The sequence below is a fragment of the Coregonus clupeaformis genome, chromosome 25 (genome assembly GCF_020615455.1).
Source record: "Coregonus clupeaformis isolate EN_2021a chromosome 25, ASM2061545v1, whole genome shotgun sequence".
Classification (NCBI taxonomy): domain Eukaryota; kingdom Metazoa; phylum Chordata; class Actinopteri; order Salmoniformes; family Salmonidae; genus Coregonus; species Coregonus clupeaformis.
This window is the reverse complement of record NC_059216.1, coordinates 376,745-399,271: the sequence shown is the minus strand read 5'-3', so window position 1 is coordinate 399,271 and position 22,527 is coordinate 376,745. Positions and strand designations below refer to the sequence as shown.

At 45.6% G+C, this 22,527-nt stretch overlaps 1 protein-coding gene across 6 annotated transcripts in view; it reads right to left on the bottom strand.

Moving 5' to 3' along the window:
• Positions 1–22,527, bottom strand: part of LOC121539147 (myelin transcription factor 1-like protein) — a 237,212-nt gene that overhangs the window by 19,710 nt on the left and 194,975 nt on the right. For all 6 annotated transcript variants that reach the window (XM_041847428.2, XM_041847427.2, XM_041847430.2 and 3 more), the window contains exons 10-13: positions 16,881–16,991; positions 15,820–16,046; positions 15,043–15,308; positions 8,992–9,198 (exon numbers count right to left, since the gene is read on the bottom strand). In XM_041847428.2, the coding sequence (XP_041703362.1) occupies positions 8,992–9,198; positions 15,043–15,308; positions 15,820–16,046; positions 16,881–16,991 (811 nt within the window). The remainder of the gene's footprint in view (positions 1–8,991; positions 9,199–15,042; positions 15,309–15,819; positions 16,047–16,880; positions 16,992–22,527) is intronic.

The following is a 22,527-nucleotide window of genomic DNA, read 5'->3' as shown; positions in this document are numbered from 1 at the left end:
AGTTATATGAGGAAGGAAAGAGAGGAAGGCTCCACACCACTCTCTCACTTGAGTATCTTACCTAGTTATTTTCTGATGATCTCATTTTGCTCTTTTGTAGCTTTGGCAAGTATGTGTGTGTTTCCCATCCAAGTTCGCTCCTCTCCCTGTAGGTTTTACAGATGCTCCCCACCCCGTGGCTGCGACCCTTCTAATTTAGTGTACCTTGCGCGCACAACCCATGTGGAATTCCTAGTCTCTGGCAGCATTTGGAACTGCCGATCTGCGGTCAATAACTCAGCCTGTTGCCCTTCAGTCCCTACACCTTCTGGCCCTGACAGAGACATGGATTTCCCCAGATGGTCATGCGCTAATCTCTGCTCTTCTATCCTACCCTCTCTTCCTGCTAAATCCTTCTCCCTCCTGACTCTTCGACCCTATCCTTTAACTCTCACTGTCCCCTTTCTTTCCAGCCGGCCCGACCTTCCTCTCCTGCTTCGTGGTTGAGTGAAAAAAAGGTTGACGGCATCCTCTCCTCTTTCACTCAGCCTACTGAGTCCACTGGTCCCACTCACACAGAACTACCCCTACGCCTTGACCATTCCTTACTTCCCTTATCAACTCATCCCTGACCAGGATGGCCAGAGTCGCTCCCCCCAAGAAACCAATACTCAACCCATCTGACTTCAAAAACTACAGACTGGAACCCTCTCAGGATTGGGCGTCTCGGGGCTCTGCACACTCCTGGATTGCATCCTACCTGGCAAGTCACTCCTACCAGGTGGCATGGAGAGGGTCTGTCTGCATCACGTGCTCTCAATACTGGTGTCCCCCAGGGCTCGGTTCTAGGCACTCTCCTCTTTTCTCTTTACACCAAGTCACTCAGCTTTGTCATATCCCCCCCTTCTGACACCCACGTGGCGACACGCTTCGCTGCGTGCCTAAGAGGCATCTCAGCTTGGATGTCGGCCCACCACCTCAAGCTCAACCTTGACAAAACGGAACTGCTCTTCCTCCCGCCCGCTCCAAGACCTCTCCATCACGGTTGACAACTCCACGGTGTCCCCCTCACAGAGGGCAAATAACCATGATGAGACCCTGGACAACACCCTGTTGTTCTCTGCAAACATCAAAGCAGTGACTCGCTTCTGCAAGTTCATGCTCTACAGAATCCGTAGACTACGACCTTTCCTCACACAGCACAGGAAGCGGCGCAGGTCCTAATCCAGGCACTTGTAATCTCTCATCTAAACTACTGCATTTTACTGTTGGCTGGGCTCCCCACTTCATTCCATCAAACCCCTGCAACTCATACAGAATGCCGCAGCACCCCAATGATGGAACATGCTCCCCCTAAAGTCAGGACAGCAGACCCTCTGCCCATCTTTGGAAAACGTCTGAAACCCTACCTCTTTGACGACATCTTAAATAACTCTCACAGTGCCCCCAACACTTATTTTTCCAATAGCACTGATTTTGCTGATAAATACTTTGTTGAGGTAAAATGTACAGTACCAGTCAAAAGTTTGGACACACCTAATCATTCAAGGGTTTTTCTTTATTTTTTACTATTTTCTACATTGTAGATTAATAGTGAAGACATCAAAACGATGAAATAACACATAAGGAATCATGTAGTAACCAGTAGTGTAGTGTAGTAACCATGTAGTAAAAGTGTTAAACAAATCTAAATATATTTTATATTCTTCAAAGTAGACACCCTTTGCCTTGATGACAGCTTTGCACACTCTTGGCATTCTCTCACCCAGCTTCATGAGGAATGCTTTTCCAACAGTCTTGAAGGAGTTCCCACATATGCTGAGCACTTGTTGGCTGCTTTTCATTCACTCTGCAGTCCAACTCATCCCAAACCATCTCAATTGGGTTGAGGTCAGGTGATTGTGGAGGCCAGGTCATCTGATGCAGCACTCCATCACTCTCCTTCTTGGTCAAATAGCCCTTACACAGCCTGGAGGTGTGTTGGGTCATTGTCCTGTTGAAAAACAAATGATAGTCCCACTAATCAAAAACCAGATGGGATGGCGTATCGCTGCAGAATGCTGTGGTAGCCATGTTGGTGAAGTGTGCCTTGAATTCTAAATAAATCCCAGACAGTGTCACCAGCAAAGCACCCCCACACCATCACACCTCCTCCTCCATGCTTCACGGTGGCAACCACACATGCGGAGATCATCCGTTCACCTACTCTGCGTCTCACAAAGACATGGTGGTTAGAACCAAAAATCTCAAATTTGGACTCATCAGACCAAAGGACAGATTTCCACCGGTCTAATGTCAATTGCTCGTGTTTCTTGGCCCAAGCAATTCTCTACTTCTTATTGGTGTCCTTTAGTAGTGTTTTTTTGCAGCAATTTGACCATGAAGGCCTGATTCACACAGTCTCCTCTGAACAGTTGATGTTGAGATGTGTCTGTTACTTGAACTCTGTGAAGCATTTATTTGGGCTGCAATCTGAGGTACAGTTAACTCTAATGAACTTATCCTCTGCAGCAGAGGTAACTCTGGCTCTTCCTTTCCTGTGGCGGTTCTCATGAGAGCCAGTTTCATCATAGCACTTGATAGTTTTTGCGACTGCACTTGAAGAAACGTTCAAAGTTCTTGAAATGTTCCGTATTGACTGACCTTCATGTCTTAAAGTCATGATGGACTGTTGTTTCTCTTTGCTTATTTGAGCTGTTCTTGCCATAATATGGACTTGGTCTTTTACCAAATAGGGCTATCTTCTGTATACCCCCCTACCTTGTCACAACACAACTGATTGGCTCAAGCGCATTAAGAAGGAAAGAAATTCCACAAATTAACTTTTAACAAGGCACACCTATTAATTGACATGAATTCCAGGTGACTACCTCCATGAAGCTAGTTGAGAGAATGCCAAGAGTGTGCAAAGCTGTCATCAAGGCAAAGGGTGGCTACTTTGAAGAATCTCAAATATAAAATATATTTTCATTTGTTTAACATTATTTTGGTTACTACATGATTCCATATGTGTTATTTCATAGTTTTGATGTCTTCACTATTATTCTACAATGTAGAATAAAAGTAAAAATAAAGAAAACCCTTGAATGTGTAGGTGTGTCCAAACTTTTGACTGGTACTGTACATGATACCATTGTGATGTGTTGTTGTCTAACCTCTGGATAAGAGCGTCTGCTGAATTACTAAAATGTAAAAATGTCACGACTTCCACCGAGGCTGCCTCCCCTCCTTGTTCGGGCAGGCTTCGGCATTCGTCGTCACCGGCTTACTAGCCACTGCCGCTCCATATATCATCATTCCATTTGTCTTGTCTTGTCAATTACACACACCTGGTTCTTATCCCCTCATTAGTCCGTGTATAAGTGTTCCCTCTGCCCCCCTTGTCCTTGTGGGTGATTGTTATTTGTGAGAGTAGTGTAGCTCGGTGGAGCTACTCTCCCTTTGTATTGCCGGGGTAGATATTTTCCCTGTGCCTGTATATTTTGTTGGAGTATCCCGTACCGTGTATTGCCAGGGTAGATAGTTTCCCCTCTGCCTGTTTCCGTGTGTCGCTATCCAGCGCATTTGTGTACGACGGAATAAACTCTGTATTCGGTGATTTACCCTTCTGCGTCTGACTCCTTCTATCACACTCATCACAAAAAATGTAGTTGAATATTGGAATGTATTTGGAAATACACAAAGTATTGTCATGTATTTTAAAATACTCAAATACAATGACTCAAATACACTCCCGTGCATTTAATTATTTTTATTTCACCTTTATTTAACCAGGTAAGCCAGTTGAGAACAAGTTCTCATTTATAACTGCGACCTGGCCAAGATAAAGCAAAGAAGTGTGATAAAAACAACAACAACACAGAGTTACATATGGAATAAACAAAAACGTACAGTCAATAACACAATAGAAAATAGAAAATATATATACAGTGTGTGCAAATGTAGTAAGTTATGGAGGTAAGGCAATAAATAGGCCATAGTGCAAAATAATTACAATTTAGTATTAACACTGGAGTGATAGATGTGCAGAAGATGATGTGCAAATAGAGATACTGGGGTGCAAATGAGCAAAATAAATATCAATGTAAATAACAATATGGGGATGAGGTAGTTGGGTGGGCTAATTACAGATGGGCTGTGTACAGGTACAGTGATCAGTAAGCTGCTCTGACAACTGATGCTTAAAGTTAACGAGGGAGATAAGTGTCTCCAGCTTCAGAGATTTTTGTAGTTCGTTCCAGTCATTTGCAGCAGAGAACTGGAAGGAATGGCGGCCAAAGGAGGTGTTGGCTTTGGGGATGACCAGTGAGATATACCTGCTGGAGCGCATACTACGAGTGGGTGTTGCTATGGTGACCAATGAGCTAAGATGAGGCGGGGATTTGCCTAGAAGTGATTTATAGATGACCTGGAGCCAGTGGGTTTGGCGAAGAATATGTAGTGAGGGCCAGCCAACGAGAGCGTACAGGTCACAATGGTGGGTAGTATATGGGGCTTTGGTGACGAAACGGATGGCACTGTGATAGACTACATCCAATTTGCTGAGTTGAGTGTTGGAAGCTATTTTGTAAATGACATCGCTGAAGTCAAGGATCGGTAGGATAGTCCGTTCTACGAGGGCATGTTTAGCAGCATGAGTGAAGGAGGCTTTGTTGCGAAACAGGAAGCTGATTCTAGATTTAACTTTGGATTGGAGATGCTTAATGTGAGTCTGGAAGGAGAGTTTACAGTCTAACCAGACACCTAGGTATTTGTAGTTGTCCACATATTCTAAGTCACACCCGCCGAGAGTACTGATTCTAGTCGGGCGGGCGGGTGCAAGCAGCGTTCATTGAAGAGCATGCATTTAGTTTTACTAGCGTTTAAGAGCAGTTGGAGACCACAGAAGGAGTGTTGTATGGCATTGAAGCTCGTTTGGAGGTTTGTTAACACAGTGTCCAATGAAGGGCCAGATTTATACAAAATGGTGTCATCTGCGTAGAGGTGGATCTGAGAGTCACCAGCAGCAAGAGCGACATCCTTGAAATACACAGAGAATAGAGTCAGCCCGAGAATTGAACCCTGTGGCACCCCCATAGAGACTGCCAGAGGTCCAGACAACAGGCCCTCCTATTTGACACATTGAACTCTATCTGAAAAGTAGTTGGTGAACTGGGCGAGGCAGTCAATTGAGAAACCAAGGCTATTTAGTCTGCCAATAGGAATGCTGTGATTGACAGAGTCAAAGCCTTGGCCAGGTCAATGAAGATGGCTGCACAGGATCAATCGCGGTTATTATATCGTTTAGGACCTTGAGCGTGGCTGAGGTGCACCCATGACCAGCTCGGAAACCTGATTGCATAGCAGAGAAGGTACGGTGTGATCAGAAGTGGTCGGTGATCTGTTTGTTAACTTGGCCTTCAAATACTTTCGAAAGGCAGGGTAGGATGGATATAGGTCTGTAACAGTTTGGATCTAGAGTGTCACCCCCTTTGAAGAGGGGGATGACCGCGGCAGCTTTCCAATCTCTGGGGATCTCAGACGATACGAAAGAGAATTTGAACAGGCTAGTAATAGGGGTTGCGACAATTTCGGCGGCTAATTTTAGAAAGAAAGGGTCCAGATTGTCTAGCCCAGCTAATTTGTAGGGGTCCAGATTTTGCAGCTCTTTCAGGACATCAGCTATCTGAATTTGGGTGAAGGAGAAGCGAGGGGGGTATGGGCAAGTTGCAGCGGGGGGTGCAGAGCTGGTGGCCGGAGTAGGGGTAGCCAGGTGGAAAGCAGGGCCAGCCGTAGCAAAATGCTTATTGAAATTCTCAATTATTGTAGATTTATCGGTGGTGACAGTGTTTCCTAGCCTCAGTGCAGTGGGTAGCTGGGAGGAGGTGCTTTTGTTCTCCATGGACTTTACAGTGTCCCAAAACTTTTTGGAGTTAGTGCTACAGGATGCAAATTTCTGTTTGAAAAAGCTAGCCTTTGCTTTCCTAACTGATTGTGTATATTGGTTCCTGACTTCCCTGAAAAGTTGCATATCGCAGGGGCTGTTCCATGCTAATGTAGTACGCCACAGTATGTTTTTGTTCTGGTCAAGGGCAGTCAAGTCTGGGGTGAACCAGGGGCTATATCTGTTCTTAGTTCTGAATTTTTTGAATGGGGCATGCTTATTTAAAATGGAGAGGAAAGCACTTTTAAAGAACATCCAGGCATCCTCTACTGACGGAATGAGGTCAATGTCCATCCAGGATACCCGAGCCAGGTCAATTAGAAAGGCCTGCTCGCTGAAGTGTTTTAGGGAATGTTTGACAGTGATGAGGGGTGGTCGTTTGACCGCGGACCCATTACGGATGCAGGCAATGAGGCAGTGATCGCTGAGATCCTGGTTGAAGACAGCGGAGGTGTATTTAGATGGTAAATTTGTCAGGATGATATCTATGAGGGTGCCCATGTTTATGGATTTAGGGTTGTACCTGGTAGGTTCCTTGATCATTTGTGTGAGATTGAGGGCATCTAGTTTAGATTGTAGGACGGCCTGGGTGTTAAGCATATCCCAGTTTAGGTCACCAAGCAGTACAAACTCTGAGGATAGATGGGGGGCAAGCAATTCACATATAGTGTCCAGGGCACAACTGGGGGCTGAGGGGGGGCTGTAGCAAGCGGCAACAGTGAGAGACTTATTTCTGGAAAGGTGGATTTTAAGAAGTAGAAGCTCAAACTGTTTGGGCACAGACCTGGATAGTATGATAGAGCTCTGCAGGCTATCTTTACAGTAGATTGCAACTCCGCCCCCTTTGGCAGTTCTATCTAGATGGAAAATGTTGTAGTTCGGGATGGACATTTCTGAATTTTTGGTGGCCTTCCTAAGCCAGGATTCAGACACTGCTAGAACATCAGGGTTGGCAGAGTGTGCTAACGCAGTGAATAACTCAAACCTGGGGAGGAGGCTTCTGATATTAACATGCAAGAACCTTTTACGGTTACAGAAGTCAACAAATGATAGCGCCTGGGGAGTAGGAGTGATACTGGGGGCTACAGGGCCTGGGTTAACCTTTACATCACCAGAGGAACAGAGGAGGAATATAATAAGTATACGGCTAAAGGCTTTAAGAACTGGTCTTCTAGTGCGTTGGGTACAGAGAATAAACGGGGCAGATTTCCGGGCGTTGTAGAATAGATTCAGGGCATTATGTACAGACAAGGATATGGAAGGATATGAGTACAGTGGAGGTACACCTAAGCATTGGGTAACGATGAAAGAGATAGCATCACTGGAGGTACCGATTGAGCCGGTCTCCGCGTGTATGGGGGGTGGGACAAAGAAGCTATCTGAGGCAGGTTGAGCGGGACATGGGAGAGAGGCATAACGCAATCACAGGTGTTATTCGAGAGGGCTAAGACAACAACTGGTAATGGCGACGAAAGTTTGGGCTGAGGCTAAACAGATAAACAGGATGGGGTACTGTGTAAAGGAACAGTCCAGCGGGCATCAGATGTGTAGCTGAGTGATCATAAGGTCCAGTGAACAGCAATAGGTAAGTCCGGGAGCAGTTTGTAGGCTGCTACAGCACAGGCGAGCAGGAGGCACGGCTGTTGATTGCTCGTGCTAGCGGGCTGGTGCTAGCAGATGGATCTTCGTGGTTGTCGCAACGGGAAGCCTGTTGAAACCACATCAGACGATTACGTCGGCAGACCAGTCGTGATGGATCGGCGAGGCTCCGTGTCGACACTAGGAGGTCCCGTCCGGTTGACAGAGAGGTGGAGAGCCGGGAGATGGGCCTGGCTCGAGGCTAGCTCAAGGCTAACTGGTGCTAGCTTTGGGACAAGTGCTGATTAGCCAACATTAACATCCATTCGGTTGCAGCTAGCTAGTTGTGATGATCTGGTGTTAAGGTCCAGTGATTCAGTGATTCCGGCAGAAAATCCTAAATGCTCTGGGTCGATAGCACGCTGTGCAGACTGGCCGATAATTGTCCAGGCTAGAGCTGGCTGGTAGGTAGTGCAGGCCATGGACAGTGGTGAAGACCGCTAACGGTGGCTAATAGCAATAGCTAATAGCAAGTAGCTAGTTAGCTGGCTAGCTGGCTAGTTTCAGCCGTGGGTTTTTGATAAAAGGTATGAAAAAATAATAGAAGCCGTTCCACATTGGGTGAGGCGGGTTGCAGGAATGTATATTTAGTTAAGGATGGAAAGTGAGATAGAGAAATATATACGAAGAAAGACACACAAAAAAACAAAAAAACAGGCTATTTACACAAGGACACAACATAATACACGACCGCACTGCTATGCCATCTTGGATTATTTAACCCAGGTATTTGAAAATAAGATTTGAAATAAGTATTTGAAAATACTTTCAAATACTTACAATAGAAGTTGATTTGGGCCACATTATTTGAGAATACTCAAATTCACAGAAAATAACCCAGCTCTGTCACACAGTCTTTTGATGAGAAGAGCTATGTAGATTCCACCCCAATGCACAATATATTTATTTGCATAATTCCCAATAGCAGAGACACACAGTGTGCAGAGAGCATGATCCAAAATTAACCCAGACACCTCTGTCTGCTGTACGGTGATGCTGATGGAAATTTAACATGCAAATAATTCATTGTTTTCCTGGAGAACTCCTAATATTACTGTCCAATCATTCAGCATATGCCTGAGATCTAGGCTGATGTTAAAAATAACCTCAACATGAAATTGGAGTCTTATACACAAAGGAATCAACAGAAAGTCCTTGGAGACAGATGGCTTGGGTTGAACAGATGTGAAAAACAGTAGGTACTGTATTGAATGCCAAATGAATGGGTGTTACTGATATGCAGAGTAGGGGGGAGTTTGACTTCTGTATGAAGGCCTATGTGAAATGTAAAATGTTTGGATTTATGCAGTTTGTTTGCATGGATGATATTTGAATGCTGAGGTACTGTGAAGCTAATGTTATGGAAAGTCATTAAAGGCAGGATAACCTCATCCGACAATAGGAGTTACAGGTTAGAGTAGTGATCATCATCATCATCCTCATTCTAGTACCTCTTTGCTGTCCTCGTCGATGCATTTGATCTTGGTGTAATCGACCGGCAGGTCCCAGCAGTCATCCCCCATGCCGTAGCGCATCAGGGCCTGGCGCTGGGGAGACATGGGCTCCAGGGGGGTGAGCACTGCACCCATTCCATCCCCCAAACGCTGCTTAATACTCAGGTCTAATGTCCCGTTCTCATCTACCTCTAGGTCCGGGTTCTGGAAGAAGAGATAGAAGATAGTCAGGGAAAGAGGGTGGGAGGGAAGAAGGGAGGGAAAGTAGTAATGATTGACAGAACAAAGGAGAGAGAGGGGAGAAGGAAGGAAAAACAACACTCAACTCAAAAAACGATTATATATATATGTGATTACATAACTCTCCTAATATTTCCCAACAGGAGGAAAAGGGCATGGTGACTAGTGGGAGAGACATGGTCATCAGTAGTAAAGGCATGGTGACTGGTGGGAGAGACATGGTCATCAGTAGTAAAGGCATGGTGACTGGTGGGAGAGACATGGTCATCAGTAGTAAAGGCATGGTGACTGGTGGGAGAGACATGGTCATCAGTAGTAAAGACATGGTGACTGGTGGGAGAGACATGGTCATCAGTAGTAAAGGCATGGTGACTGGTGGGAGAGACATGGTCATCAGTGGTAAAGGCATGGTAACTAGTGGGAGAGACATGGTCATCAGTGGTAAAGGCATGGTAACTAGTGGGAGAGACATGGTCATCAGTGGTAAAGGCATGGTAACTAGTGGGAGAGACATGGTCATCAGTGGTAAAGGCATGGTGACTGGTGGGAGAGACATGGTCATCAGTAGTAAAGACATGGTGACTGGTGGGAGAGACATGGTCATCAGTAGTAAAGGCATGGTGACTGGTGGGAGAGACATGGTCATCAGTGGTAAAGGCATGGTGACTAGTGGGAGAGACATGGTCATCAGTAGTAAAGGCATGGTGACTGGTGGGAGAGACATGGTCATCAGTAGTAAAGGCATGGTGACTGGTGGGAGAGACATGGTCATCAGTAGTAAAGGCATGGTGACTGGTGGGAGAGACATGGTCATCAGTAGTAAAGGCATGGTGACTGGTGGGAGAGACATGGTCATCAGTAGTAAAGACATGGTGACTGGTGGGAGAGACATGGTCATCAGTAGTAAAGGCATGGTGACTGGTGGGAGAGACATGGTCATCAGTGGTAAAGGCATGGTGACTAGTGGGAGAGACATGGTCATCAGTAGTAAAGGCATGGTGACTGGTGGGAGAGACATGGTCATCAGTAGTAAAGGCATGGTGACTGGTGGGAGAGACATGGTCATCAGTAGTAAAGGCATGGTGACTGGTGGGAGAGACATGGTCATCAGTGGTAAAGGCATGGTGACTAGTGGGAGAGACATGATCATCAGTGGTAAAGGCATGGTGACTATTGGGAGAGACATGGTCATCAGTAGTAAAGGCATGGTGACTGGTGGGAGAGACATGGTCATCAGTGGTAAAGGCATGGTGACTGGTGGGAGAGACATGGTCATCAGTGGTAAAGGCATGGTGACTGGTGGGAGAGACATGGTCATCAGTGGTAAAGGCATGGTGACTGGTGGGAGAGACATGGTCATCAGTGGTAAAGGCATGGTGACTGGTGGGAGGGACATGGTCATCAGTGGTAAAGGCATGGTGACTAGTGGGAGAGACATGGTCATCAGTGGTAAAGGCATGGTGACTGGTGGGAGAGACATGGTCATCAGTGGTAAAGGCATGGTGACTGGTGGGAGAGACATGGTCATCAGTGGTAAAGGCATAGTGACTAGTGGGAGAGACATGGTCATCAGTAGTAAAGGCATGGTAACTAGTGGGAGAGACATGGTCATCAGTAGTAAAGGCATGGTGACTGGTGGGAGAGACATGGTCATCAGTGGTAAAGGCATGGTGACTGGAGGGAGAGACATGGTCATCAGTGGTAAAGGCATAGTAACTAGTGGGAGAGACATGGTCATCAGTAGTAAAGGCATGGTGACTGGTGGGAGAGACATGGTCATCAGTGGTAAAGGGCAAGTGCACAGTGAGCAAATGTAGTGATCCTGCACTAATCTATATACCCCTCTCTCTCTCTGTCTCTCCATCTCTCTCCATCTCTCCCTCCCTCGGAGCGACTGTAACCTCCACAGCCAGAGGGAGCATATTGGGGCCTGGCTGGTTTGAGTGTGATGTGAGTGGACGGGGACAGAGAGAGGGCTGTGGGGTGAGAGGTTGGTGGGAGGGCAATGCTGGGCAGCTGTAGGGGGACTGCTGCTAGTCAACCAAAAACACAAGAAATACACCAGAACAAACAGGGACACAGGCAGGCTTGAATAATCACCCAAAATACTCTCCCTCCCGCTCATCCTTCCTTTTCTACACAACTGAATATCCATGTACTGCATCTGGTGCAAATGTGCCCAGTAGAATCCTTCCCTTGAGGGTAGTGTTTATAGAGAGGTGAGGAGGGGAGGGGTAATGTCTATTCGTCACCTTTCCCTTGCCCTCATTAATACCCTTTACTCCGACCCCCTCCCCTCCTCTCCCGCTCTCCTAACCTCCAGTTTTAACAGTGATTCCATTCGACACTACCCCTAGGCTGGATTCTCTGTGTGTTCCAGTGGAGAAAAACCCCGACCCGCTTATCTGTGATGCACATAAACCTATATTGGCTTCTAGGCTCAGAAGCTGGGGTTCTGGGGTGTGCTTCCGGAGCCATCTTTGGAAGGACCATAGCGTTAAAATGAGTAAAACGCACATAGTACTAGCTAACTCTTTATCACTCTCCGGCCAATATGGCAACAATACAGAATCAGCCTTTGTAGACAAATGATAGACATAGATAAGATCATCTGAGATAAACTGATATATAACTACTAAGATATATATAACTACTAAGATATATAATAAACTGATATATAGCCACTGAGATACATAATAAACTGATATTTAGCTTCTGAGATATATAATAAACTGATATATAGCTACTGAGATATATAATAAACTGATAAACAAGACCACTGGTACAGTGGGGAAAAAAAGTATTTAGTCAGCCACCAATTGTGCAAGTTCTCCCACTTAAAAAGATGAGAGAGGCCTGTAATTTTCATCATAGGTACACGTCAACTATGACAGACAAATTGAGATTTTTTTTCTCCAGAAAATCACATTGTAGGATTTTTAATGAATTTATTTGCAAATTATGGTGGAAAATAAGTATTTGGTCACCTACAAACAAGCAAGATTTCTGGCTCTCACAGACCTGTAACTTCTTCTTTAAGAGGCTCCTCTGTCCTCCACTCGTTACCTGTATTAATGGCACCTGTTTGAACTTGTTATCAGTATAAAAGACACCTGTCCACAACCTCAAACAGTCACACTCCAAACCAAAGAGCTGTCAAAGGACACCAGAAACAAAATTGTAGACCTGCACCAGGCTGGGAAGACTGAATCTGCAATAGGTAAGCAGCTTGGTTTGAAGAAATCAACTGTGGGAGCAATTATTAGGAAATGGAAGACATACAAGACCACTGATAATCTCCCTCGATCTGGGGCTCCACGCAAGATCTCACCCCGTGGGGTCAAAATGATCACAAGAACGGTGAGCAAAAATCCCAGAACCACACGGGGGGACCTAGTGAATGACCTGCAGAGAGCTGGGACCAAAGTAACAAAGCCTACCATCAGTAACACACTACGCCGCTAGGGACTCAAATCCTGCAGTGCCAGACGTGTCCCCCTGCTTAAGCCAGTACATGTCCAGGCCCGTCTGAAGTTTGCTAGAGTGCATTTGGATGGTCCAGAAGAGGATTGGGAGAATGTCATATGGTCAGATGAAACCAAAATAGAACTTTTTGGTAAAACTCAACTCGTCGTGTTTGGAGGACAAAGAATGCTGAGTTGCATCCAAAGAACACCATACCTACTGTGAAGCATGGGGGTGGAAACATCATGCTTTGAGGCTGTTTTTCTGCAAAGGGACCAGGACGACTGATCCGTGTAAAGGAAAGAATGAATGGGGCCATGTATCGTGAGATTTTGAGTGAAAACCTCCTTCCATCAGCAAGGGCATTGAAGATGAAACGTGGCTGGGTCTTTCAGCATGACAATGATCCCAAACACACTGCCCGGGCAACGAAGGAGTGGCTTCGTAAGAAGCATTTCCAAGGTCCTGGAGTGGCCTAGCCAGTCTCCAGATCTCAACCCCATAGAAAATCTTTGGAGGGAGTTGAAAGTCCGTGTTTCCCAGCGACAGCCCCAAAACATCACTGCTCTAGAGGAGATCTGCATGGAGGAATGGGCCAAAATACCAGCAACAGTGTGTGAAAACCTTGTGAAGACTTACAGAAAACGTTTGACCTGTGTCATTGCCAACAAATGGTATATAACAAAGTATTGAGAAACTTTTGTTATTGACCAAATACTTATTTTCCACCATAATTTGCAAATAAATTCATTACAAATCCTACAATGTGATTTTCTGGATTTTTTTTCTCATTTTGTCTGTCATAGTTGACGTGTACCTATGATGAAAATTACAGGCCTCTCTCATCTTTTTAAGTGGGAGAACTTGCACAATTGGTGGCTGACTAAATACTTTTTTTCCCCACTGTATGTAATAAACGTGAGAGCTAATTTTCATATGTGAGGGATATAAAGCCAGCCCTCTCCATGTCCCTGTCCCTGTCCCAGTTTGTCCCAACACTGGCGGTCACTCAGTGATATATAACCGGCTCAGTGATATGTAACCGGCTCAGCTGTCATAGCCGTGGAGCCAAAGGGATGGGGCTCTGGCTATCTATATTTGTGTGCATGTGTGTCTACGTATAAGGGACTTGTCTGGTGTGTATGACAGTACTAATGTGACTGCCCCATGATGTCTAATTAGTAGTAGATTGGGAGAGGAGGAAGCCCCTTTAGAGATCTTCCCACCATTTCCTCACGGACCACTGCATCTTCATCTGACTCCTAGGTAGCCCCTGACCCCTGTTGCCATGGCTATGCTGGGAGGAAGTGGGCGAGAGAGAGTGGGAGGGGTCAGTAGCTGCTTCCCCACATTACTTCCACCTGCCTCCTCCAGATCCTAAAATAAAACCAGGTATTCTCCCTCAGTATTCATGAATATTCCTCAGTCTCCCTCACTTTCACTCAGAGAGATAGGAGTGGATGTAGATAGGGGAAAGATTAACAATGTGAGAAAAGCAATGACATAACTGGAGATGTTCAGATGAAAGAAGGTTGAGTCTCCCTGATGTTTTCTGTCTCCATCTCTGCCTAGGATCCTCCTGTCTGTCTGTCTCACCTACGGAGCAGAGATGGACAGAGAGGAAGAGAGAAAGGAAGTCCTAATTGCCAAAGGCTCTTCTACCAGCTAAGTGCGCTCCTCTCTACTTCACATTTAAGATGTACCTCTACTCCCCTACTTTCTCTTCTGTTTTCCTTTCATTGCCTCTCCTCTATACCTCCTCTCAACACTTTCCCCTCCTCTATTCTCGGCTCTCATCTTCCCTCTCCTCTCCTAAAATATTTTTCTCCCCTCCTCTGTCTTCTCCAGACCTCTCCTCTCCAGCCCCAGACAGACCATGCTGCCAACATTAGCGCCAGGCTAGCGTTAGCACTCTGCTGTGTTTTCTCTCTCTCCTATTTACCGGCTCAGTGTCTCCGTGCTGATAATGCAGGAATACCAACGCCTTATTGCCTCCTGATGACATATTGGGCTCACAGCGCGTCGACGGCGATCCGTCCCATCCCGCCGTGCCTCCTAACTACCCTATCTGATCCCTGGAAGGGAAATAAAAAGCTGTCCCGCTGAGCGCCGTGCCAGAGACACAGCCGTGGATATCTCTTTAACAGATCGCCAGCGTTCATGGCTAAAGAGACCATATCATCCTCACTCATCACTGCTCACATTACCTGGCAGGACAGAGGAAGCTTGGAGGGAAATGCCACTAGCAGTGGCATGGGACTGTGGTTGTAGGATATCATTCAAAGGTTTAACCAATACTATGATAGACTGGTAATATATATAAGTAGTTAATAAGCAACCTACCTGAGTACAGAGATCCTGGGGTTTTCCTCCCAGGCAGTGGGGCATCTCTCTGCAGCGCGTGGACAGGTTGAGGATGGCCGTGGCGGCCATGTGGGCAGCCTCCATGTCGTGTGTGTAGTCAAAGCTGCTCTTACTGCAGGTGGAGCTGGCGCTGCTGCCTCCCCCTCCGCCCCCTCCTCCACAGCTCAGGCTGCTATTGCTGCTGCTGGGGGCGTAGGTGCTAGTCGTGCTGCTCGCTGAGCTGGAGTTCTTACAGTAGCGCTTGGCTGAAGGACATACACAGGGGTAGGGATAGTTATCCACCAGTAGAAACACATCCACTGCATGGAAATGCTCTTATAGTAGCTTGGCTAAGGGAGATGCATTCATTTCAACTATATATTTGGAAACAAGGGACAAAACTACAATGAATCTGTGGAGAAAAATACCTTCTAAATACAGACAATTCATATACCATGCTGTTAGAAGAAAAAAGGTGATTTCTAGAACCTAAAAGGGTTATTCGGCTGTCCCCATAGGAGAACCCTTTGAAGAACCCTTTTTGGTTCCAGGTAGAATCATTTTGGTTACAGGTAGAACCTGTTCCACATAGGGTTCTACATGGAACACAAAAGGGTTCTACCTGGATCCAAAAAGGGTTCCCCTATGGGGACAGCTGAATACATTTGGAACCCTTTTGTCATCCTTCTACCCACAAAATTATTCAAATTGAAAACCTGGAACAACAATAAAGCAGGACAACAGAGTAAAGGGAAGAGACAACACGTCAGGCTGTACCATCATATCCTTTAGGGGAAGTGTCCCTGCCTTGGAGTTTGGGTGCGATGGCCCGTTTGCCGTAGACATTGTTGGTGTGGCTGCTGTCAGTGAAGCTGCTGTAGTCAAAGCTGGTCTTAGAGTACTTCTCCAGCTCCTTGGCCAGGTTGGAGCGCGGCGTGCTGGTGGACACGTTGTTCTTGTAGCCGTACTGAGGGATCTCCAGCTGTTTCACAAAGCACATAGGCCTGGAAAATAAACCACGAGGGGGCGTAGGTTGGACAGAGCAGAGGCACCAAACATCACGCAGGGGAGGTGGGAAGGGAGGAGGGGGGGAGGGAAATGGCAAGGCGACAGTCAACTAAAACCTCAGAGGATCCTTGCATTGAGCTTTGAGTTAATCTAAGCTACACGTCTATGCTGTCTTTTATTGCAACACTACAATGTCTCCTAAAATGTCTTACCCAAACAGAACTCACAATTAAAGCCATGCATTTTCTCTGATATTCATTCATTCATTTTCTAATTTTCTAATCTAAAAACGATCAGAGCTTGAATAAGTAATGCAGTCTAATTTGATAGAAATGTTATATCTACCATTGCTTATTACTTTTTTAATTGTTATCTTATCAGGCATTTCAAAGAAACTTTTGCTGAAATTATTCTGCTCTCTAAAATCCAATAAAGGCTTTCACTTCATCAACAAGAACATTAATGTAGAGCTTCTCCAAACTATAACTGTCTGAGATATCAAAAGATAAAGAAATCAAACAGACATAGAGAACCATTTAAATCTATAATACAGTAATTAAGAAAACCTTCCAACACTAACTAATGAAAGCAGAGCCATAGTAAGGTAGGTAAGGGTGTAAGGTAGAGCTCTAGAATGGGGTCTATTCCATTTCAATTCAGCCAGTTCTGAAAGAGTACAATCATTTGAAATGAAATTGAACTCAACCCTGGTAGAGCATTTGAGGTCCAATTCATATATTCAGGCCTTTCGACTGTGCCTATACTGTCTCTCCCAGTGAGGTGTTCCCCATGTATGCTGAGTGTAGTGTGGTGATCAGTCAGAACAGTACCTGAGCACGCGGTCAGAACCCTGGTTAGACTTGGAGGAGCCGTCACAACCGATGCTCTTGTCCTGGGCTTTCTGCAGCTTCTCTGCTGCAGCGATGGGACACCCTGACAGACTGGAGGGACAGGGGGGGATGAGTAAGACAACCAGGAATGGAAGGGAGACTGGTCATATCTTATTTTTTATTTTTTAACCAGGAAAAGCCCATTGAGACACAGAAGCCCCGTTTATATTTGGTTCTAACATGCGTCCTTTTCCTGATCTTGTCCACATTTTGATTGTACCCATATTTTTACATGATTAAAATACTCTTTGTGAACTGATTTTGATCAGATCTTATAAATGTAAACGGGCAAGATCAGGATAAGATCAGGAAAGGTCAGGATGAAGGACACATGTAAGCGGCAGGTATAAACGGGGCTAGAGTCTCTTTTGCATATAATGGTCCCATTCAATGCATCCCTGGCCACCTGTCTGTCGCTCAGGTTGTCTGTCTGCCTGATTATCCACCTGTTTGCCTGCCTGCCTTTCAATAAGATAAGTCTTTGGTTAATTTCCAATATCATTAATTTTCATCAAACATTTTAAATAACAACACAGTTGGTTATAATAACAGCTTGCTTATTTCTGGTTGAGTGGCTTCAGGGAATTCTGAGATTAAACCACATGCAGACACAATCCCCTCCCTGCAACCCAATATATATAGCTCTGGAAAAAATTAAGAGACCACTGCAAAAATATAAGTTTCTCTGGTTTTACTATTTATAGGTATGTGTTTGGGTGAAATTAAATTTTTTGTTTTATTCTATAAACTACTGACAACATTTCTCCCAAATTCCAAATAAAAATATTGTCATTTAGAGCATTTATTTGCAGAAAATGACAACTGGTCAAAATAACAAAAAAGATGCAGTGTTGTCAGACCTCGAATAATTCAAAGAAAATAAGTTAATGTTCATTTTTAAACAACACAATACTAATGTTTTAACTTAGGAAGAGTTCAGAAATCAATATTTGGTTTGAATAACCCTGATTTTCAATCACAGCTTTCATGCGTCTTGACTTTATGCCACTCCTGGCGCAAAAATTCAAGCAGCTCGGCTTTGTTTGATGGCTTGTGACCATCCATCTTCCTCTTGATCACATTCCAGAAGTTTTCAATGGGGTTCAGGTCTGGAGATTGGGCTGGCCATGACAGGGTCTTGATTTGGTGGTCCTCCATCCACACCTTGATTGACCTGGCTGTGTGGCATGGCATATTGTCCTGCTGGAAAAACCAATCCTCAGAGTTGGGGAACAATGTCAGAGCAAAAGGAAGCAAGCTTTCTTCCAGGACAACCTTGTACGTGGCTTGATTCATGCGTCCTTCACAAAGACAAATCTGCCCGATTCCAGCCTTGCTGAAGCACCCCCAGATCATCACCGATCCTCCACCAAATTTCACAGTGGGTGCGAGACACTGTGGCTTGTAGGCCTCTCCAGGTCTAACCATTAGACAACCAGGTGTTGGGCAAAGCTGAAAATTGGACTCATCAGAGAAGATTACCTTACTCCAGTCCTCTACGTTCCAATCCTTATGGTCTTTTGCAAACCTCAGCCTGGCTCTTCTTTGCTTATCATTGATGAAGGGCTTTTTTCTAGCTTTGCACGACTTCAGCCCTGCCCCTAGGAGCCTGTTTCAAACCGTCCTCACCGTGCACTTCACCCCAGCTGCCGTTTGCCATTCTTTTTGTAGGTCACTTGATGTCATCCTACGGTTGTTGAGTGACATTCGAATTAGTTGGCGGTCATCCCGGTCAGTAGAGAGTCCTTTTCGCCCTCTACTGGTCTGCAGCTGTGTTGTCCCCAATGTCTGCTGCTTGACCTTGTTCTTTTGAACCGCCGTCTTTTACATTTTAAGGATGGAAGCAACCTGACGCTCACTGTATCCCTCTGCCAGTAAAGCCATAACTGAACCCTTCTTTTCCTCACTCAAAACTTTCCTTTTCAACTCTTTTGGCATGGTCAATAGTTATTTCTTGATTAATATTACTTTTGAGGTACTATTAGCACTGTTTTTACCATCCAGCTGGTCCTATTGCAAGAGGATAGTATATATACTGTATATACATATACACACACACACACACACACACACACACACACACACACACACACACACACACACACACACACACACACACACACACACACACACACAAACCAATCAACCTCCCAATACACACACACCAACATCCCAAGGTTAAAAAGGCCCTTTGTTGTTATTTATAATTTCCCAAGTTCTTCTTTATAAATGTCATCAAGTGTAAAGTGAGTTGAAGTCCCAGTAGATAAGTTCTTTAGATCATGGCCCTCAGCCAGTGCAGGTGGAGTGAGCGCTATTTTCTTGAGGTGTGAGTATAGGTTAGCAGTTGTGTGTGTTAGTGTGCATGACTGTGCACATTCTCAGACAGTCAGTGTGTGTATGACTGTGTGTGTATGTCTGTGTGTATGTACTGTGTGTCTATTTGTGTGAGAATGTGTGTATGCCTGTCTTAGTGTCAGTTTGTGAGTGACACTGTGCTCAGCAGGAGAGAGCTCCAGTCTTCCCAGGTCAGTAGCCTTCCTTCCCTCCTGCCAGAGGTGGTAGAGAGGTGATAATGGCTGCTTCTACACCCTAACATCTGCTGTGGGTGACTCCCTTCTTCTCTCCTGCTCTCCTAGCCTCAAAGCCCCCACCACCCCCCCTTATTGGCATGGGAAACATATGTTTACATTGCCAAAGCAAGTGAAATAGATAATAAACAAAAGTGAAATAAACAATAAAACATTTCAAGTGTCATATTATGTCTATATACAGAGTTGTAATGAAGTGCAAATAGTTAAAGTACAAAAGGGAAAATAAATAAACATAAATATAGGTTGTATTTACAATGGTGTTTGTGCTTCATTGGTTGCCCTTTTCTTGTGGCAACAGGTCACAAATCTTGTTGCTGTGATGGCACACTGTGGTATTTCACCCAATAGATATGGGAGTTTATCAAAATTGGATTTGTTTTCGAATTCTTTGTGGGTCTGTGTAATCTGAGGGAAATATGTGTCTCTAATATGGTCATACCTTTGGCAGGAAGTTAGGAAGTGCAGCTCAGTTTCCACCTCATTTTGTGGGCAGTGTGCACATAGCCTGTCTTCTCTTGAGAGCCTGGTCTGCCTTCGGCGGCCTTTCTCAATAGCAAGGCTATGCTCACTGAGTCTGTACATAGTCAAAGATTTCCTTAATTTAGGGTCAGTCACAGTTGTCAGGTATTGCTCTGTTTTTTTGTAAATTCTTTCCAATGTGTCAAGTAATTATCTTTTTTTTTTCTCATGATTTGGTTGGGTCTAATTGTGTTGCTGTCAAATTAAATCAAATCAAATCAAATTTTATTGGTCACATGCGCCGAATACAACAGGTGCAGACATTACAGTGAAATGCTTACTTACAGCCCTTAACCAACAGTGCATTTATTTTAAACAAAAAAGTAAGAATAAAACAACAACAAAAAAAGTGTTGAGAAAAAAAGAGCAGAAGTAAAATAAAGTGACAGTAGGGAGGCTATAGATACAGTAAAATAAAGTGACAGTAGTGAGGCTATATATACAGGGGGGTACCGTTGCAGAGTCAATGTGCGGGGGCACCGGCTAGTTGAGGTAGTTGAGGTAATATGTACATGTGGGTAGAGTTAAAGTGACTATGCATAAATACTTACTTAACAGAGTAGCAGCAGCGTAAAAAGGATGGGGTGGGGGGGGCAGTGCAAATAGTCCGGGGTAGCCATGATTAGCTGTTCAGGAGTCTTATGGCTTGGGGGTAGAAGCTGTTGAGAAGTCTTTTGGACCTAGACTTGGCACTCCGGTACCGCTTGCCGTGCGGTAGCAGAGAGAACAGTCTATGACTAGGGTGGCTGGAGTCTTTGACAATTTTGAGGGCCTTCCTCTGACACCGCCTGGTATAGAGGTCCTGGATGGCAGGGAGCTTTGCCCCAGTGATGTACTGGGCCGTACGCACTACCCTCTGTAGTGCCTTGCGGTCAGAGGCCAAGCAGTTGCCATACCAGGCGGTGATGCAACCAGTCAGGATGCTCTCGATGGTGCAGCTGTAGAATTTTTTGAGGATCTGAGGACCCATGCCAAATCTTTTAGTCTCCTGAGGGGGAATAGGCTTTGTCGTGCCCTCTTCACGACTGTCTTGGTGTGTTTGGACCATGATAGTTCGTTGGTGATGTGGACACCAAGGAACTTGAAGCTCTCAACCTGTTCCACTACAGCCCCGTCGATGAGAATGGGGGCGTGCTCAGTCCTCTTTTTTTTCCTGTAGTCCACAATCATCTCCTTTGTCTTGGTCACGTTGAGGGAGAGGTTGTTGTCCTGGCACCACACGGCCAGATCTCTGACCTCCTCCCTATAGGCTGTCTCATCGTTGTCGGTGATCAGGCCTACCACTGTTGTGTCGTCGGCAAACTTAATGATGGTGTTGGAGTCGTGCCTGGCCATGCAGTCATGGGTGAACAGAGAGTACAGGAGGGGGACTGAGCACGCACCCCTGAGGGGCCCCGTGTTGAGGATCAGTGTGGCAGATGTGTTGTTACCTACCCTTACCACCTGGGGGCGGCCCGTCAGGAAGTCCAGGATCCAGTTGCAGAGGGAGGTGTTTAGTCCCAGGATCCTTAGCTTAGTGATGAGCTTAGAGGGCACTATGGTGTTGAATGCTGAGCTGTAGTCAATGAATAGCATTCTCACGTAGGTGTTCCTCTTGTCCAGGTGGGAAAGGGCAGTGTGGAGTTCGATAGAGATTGCATCATCTGTGGATCTGTTGGGGCGGTATGCAAATTGGAGTGGGTCTAGGGTTTCTGGGATTATGCTGTTGATGTGAGCCATGACCAGTCTTTCAAAGCACTTCATGGCTACAGACGTCAGTGCTACGGGTCGGTAGTCATTTAGGCAGGTTATCTTAGAGTTCTTGGGCACGGGGACTATGGTGGTCTGCTTGAAACATGTTGGTATTACAGACTCAGTCAGGGACATGTTGAAAATGTCAGTGAAGACACTTGCCAGTAGGTCAGCACATGCTCGGAGTACACGTCCTGGTAATCCGTCTGGCCCTGCGGCCTTGTGAATGTTGACCTGCTTAAAAGTCTTACTCACATCGGCTACGGAGAGCGTGATCACATAGTCGTCTGGAACACTGGTGCTCTCATGCATGCTTCAGTGTTGCTTGCCTCGGCGAGCATAGAAGTGGTTTAGCCCGCCTGGTAGGCTTGTGTCACTGGGCAGCTCGCGGCTGTGCTTCCCTTTGTAGTCTGTAATAGTTTCAAGCCCTGCCACATCCGACGAGCGTCAGAGCCAGTGTAGTATGATTCAATCTTAGACCTGTATTGACTCTTTGCCTGTTTGATGGTTCGTCGGAGGTCATAGCGGGATTTCTTATAAGCGTCCGGGTTAGAGTCCCGTGCCTTGAAAGCGGCAGCTCTACCCTTTAGCTCAGTGCGGATGTTTCCTGTAATCCATGGCCTCTGGTTGGGGTATGTACGTACGGTCACTGTGGGGGACGACATCATCGATGCACTTATTGATGAAGCCAGTGACTGATGTGGTGTACTCCTCAATGCTGTCTGAAGAATCCCGGAACATGT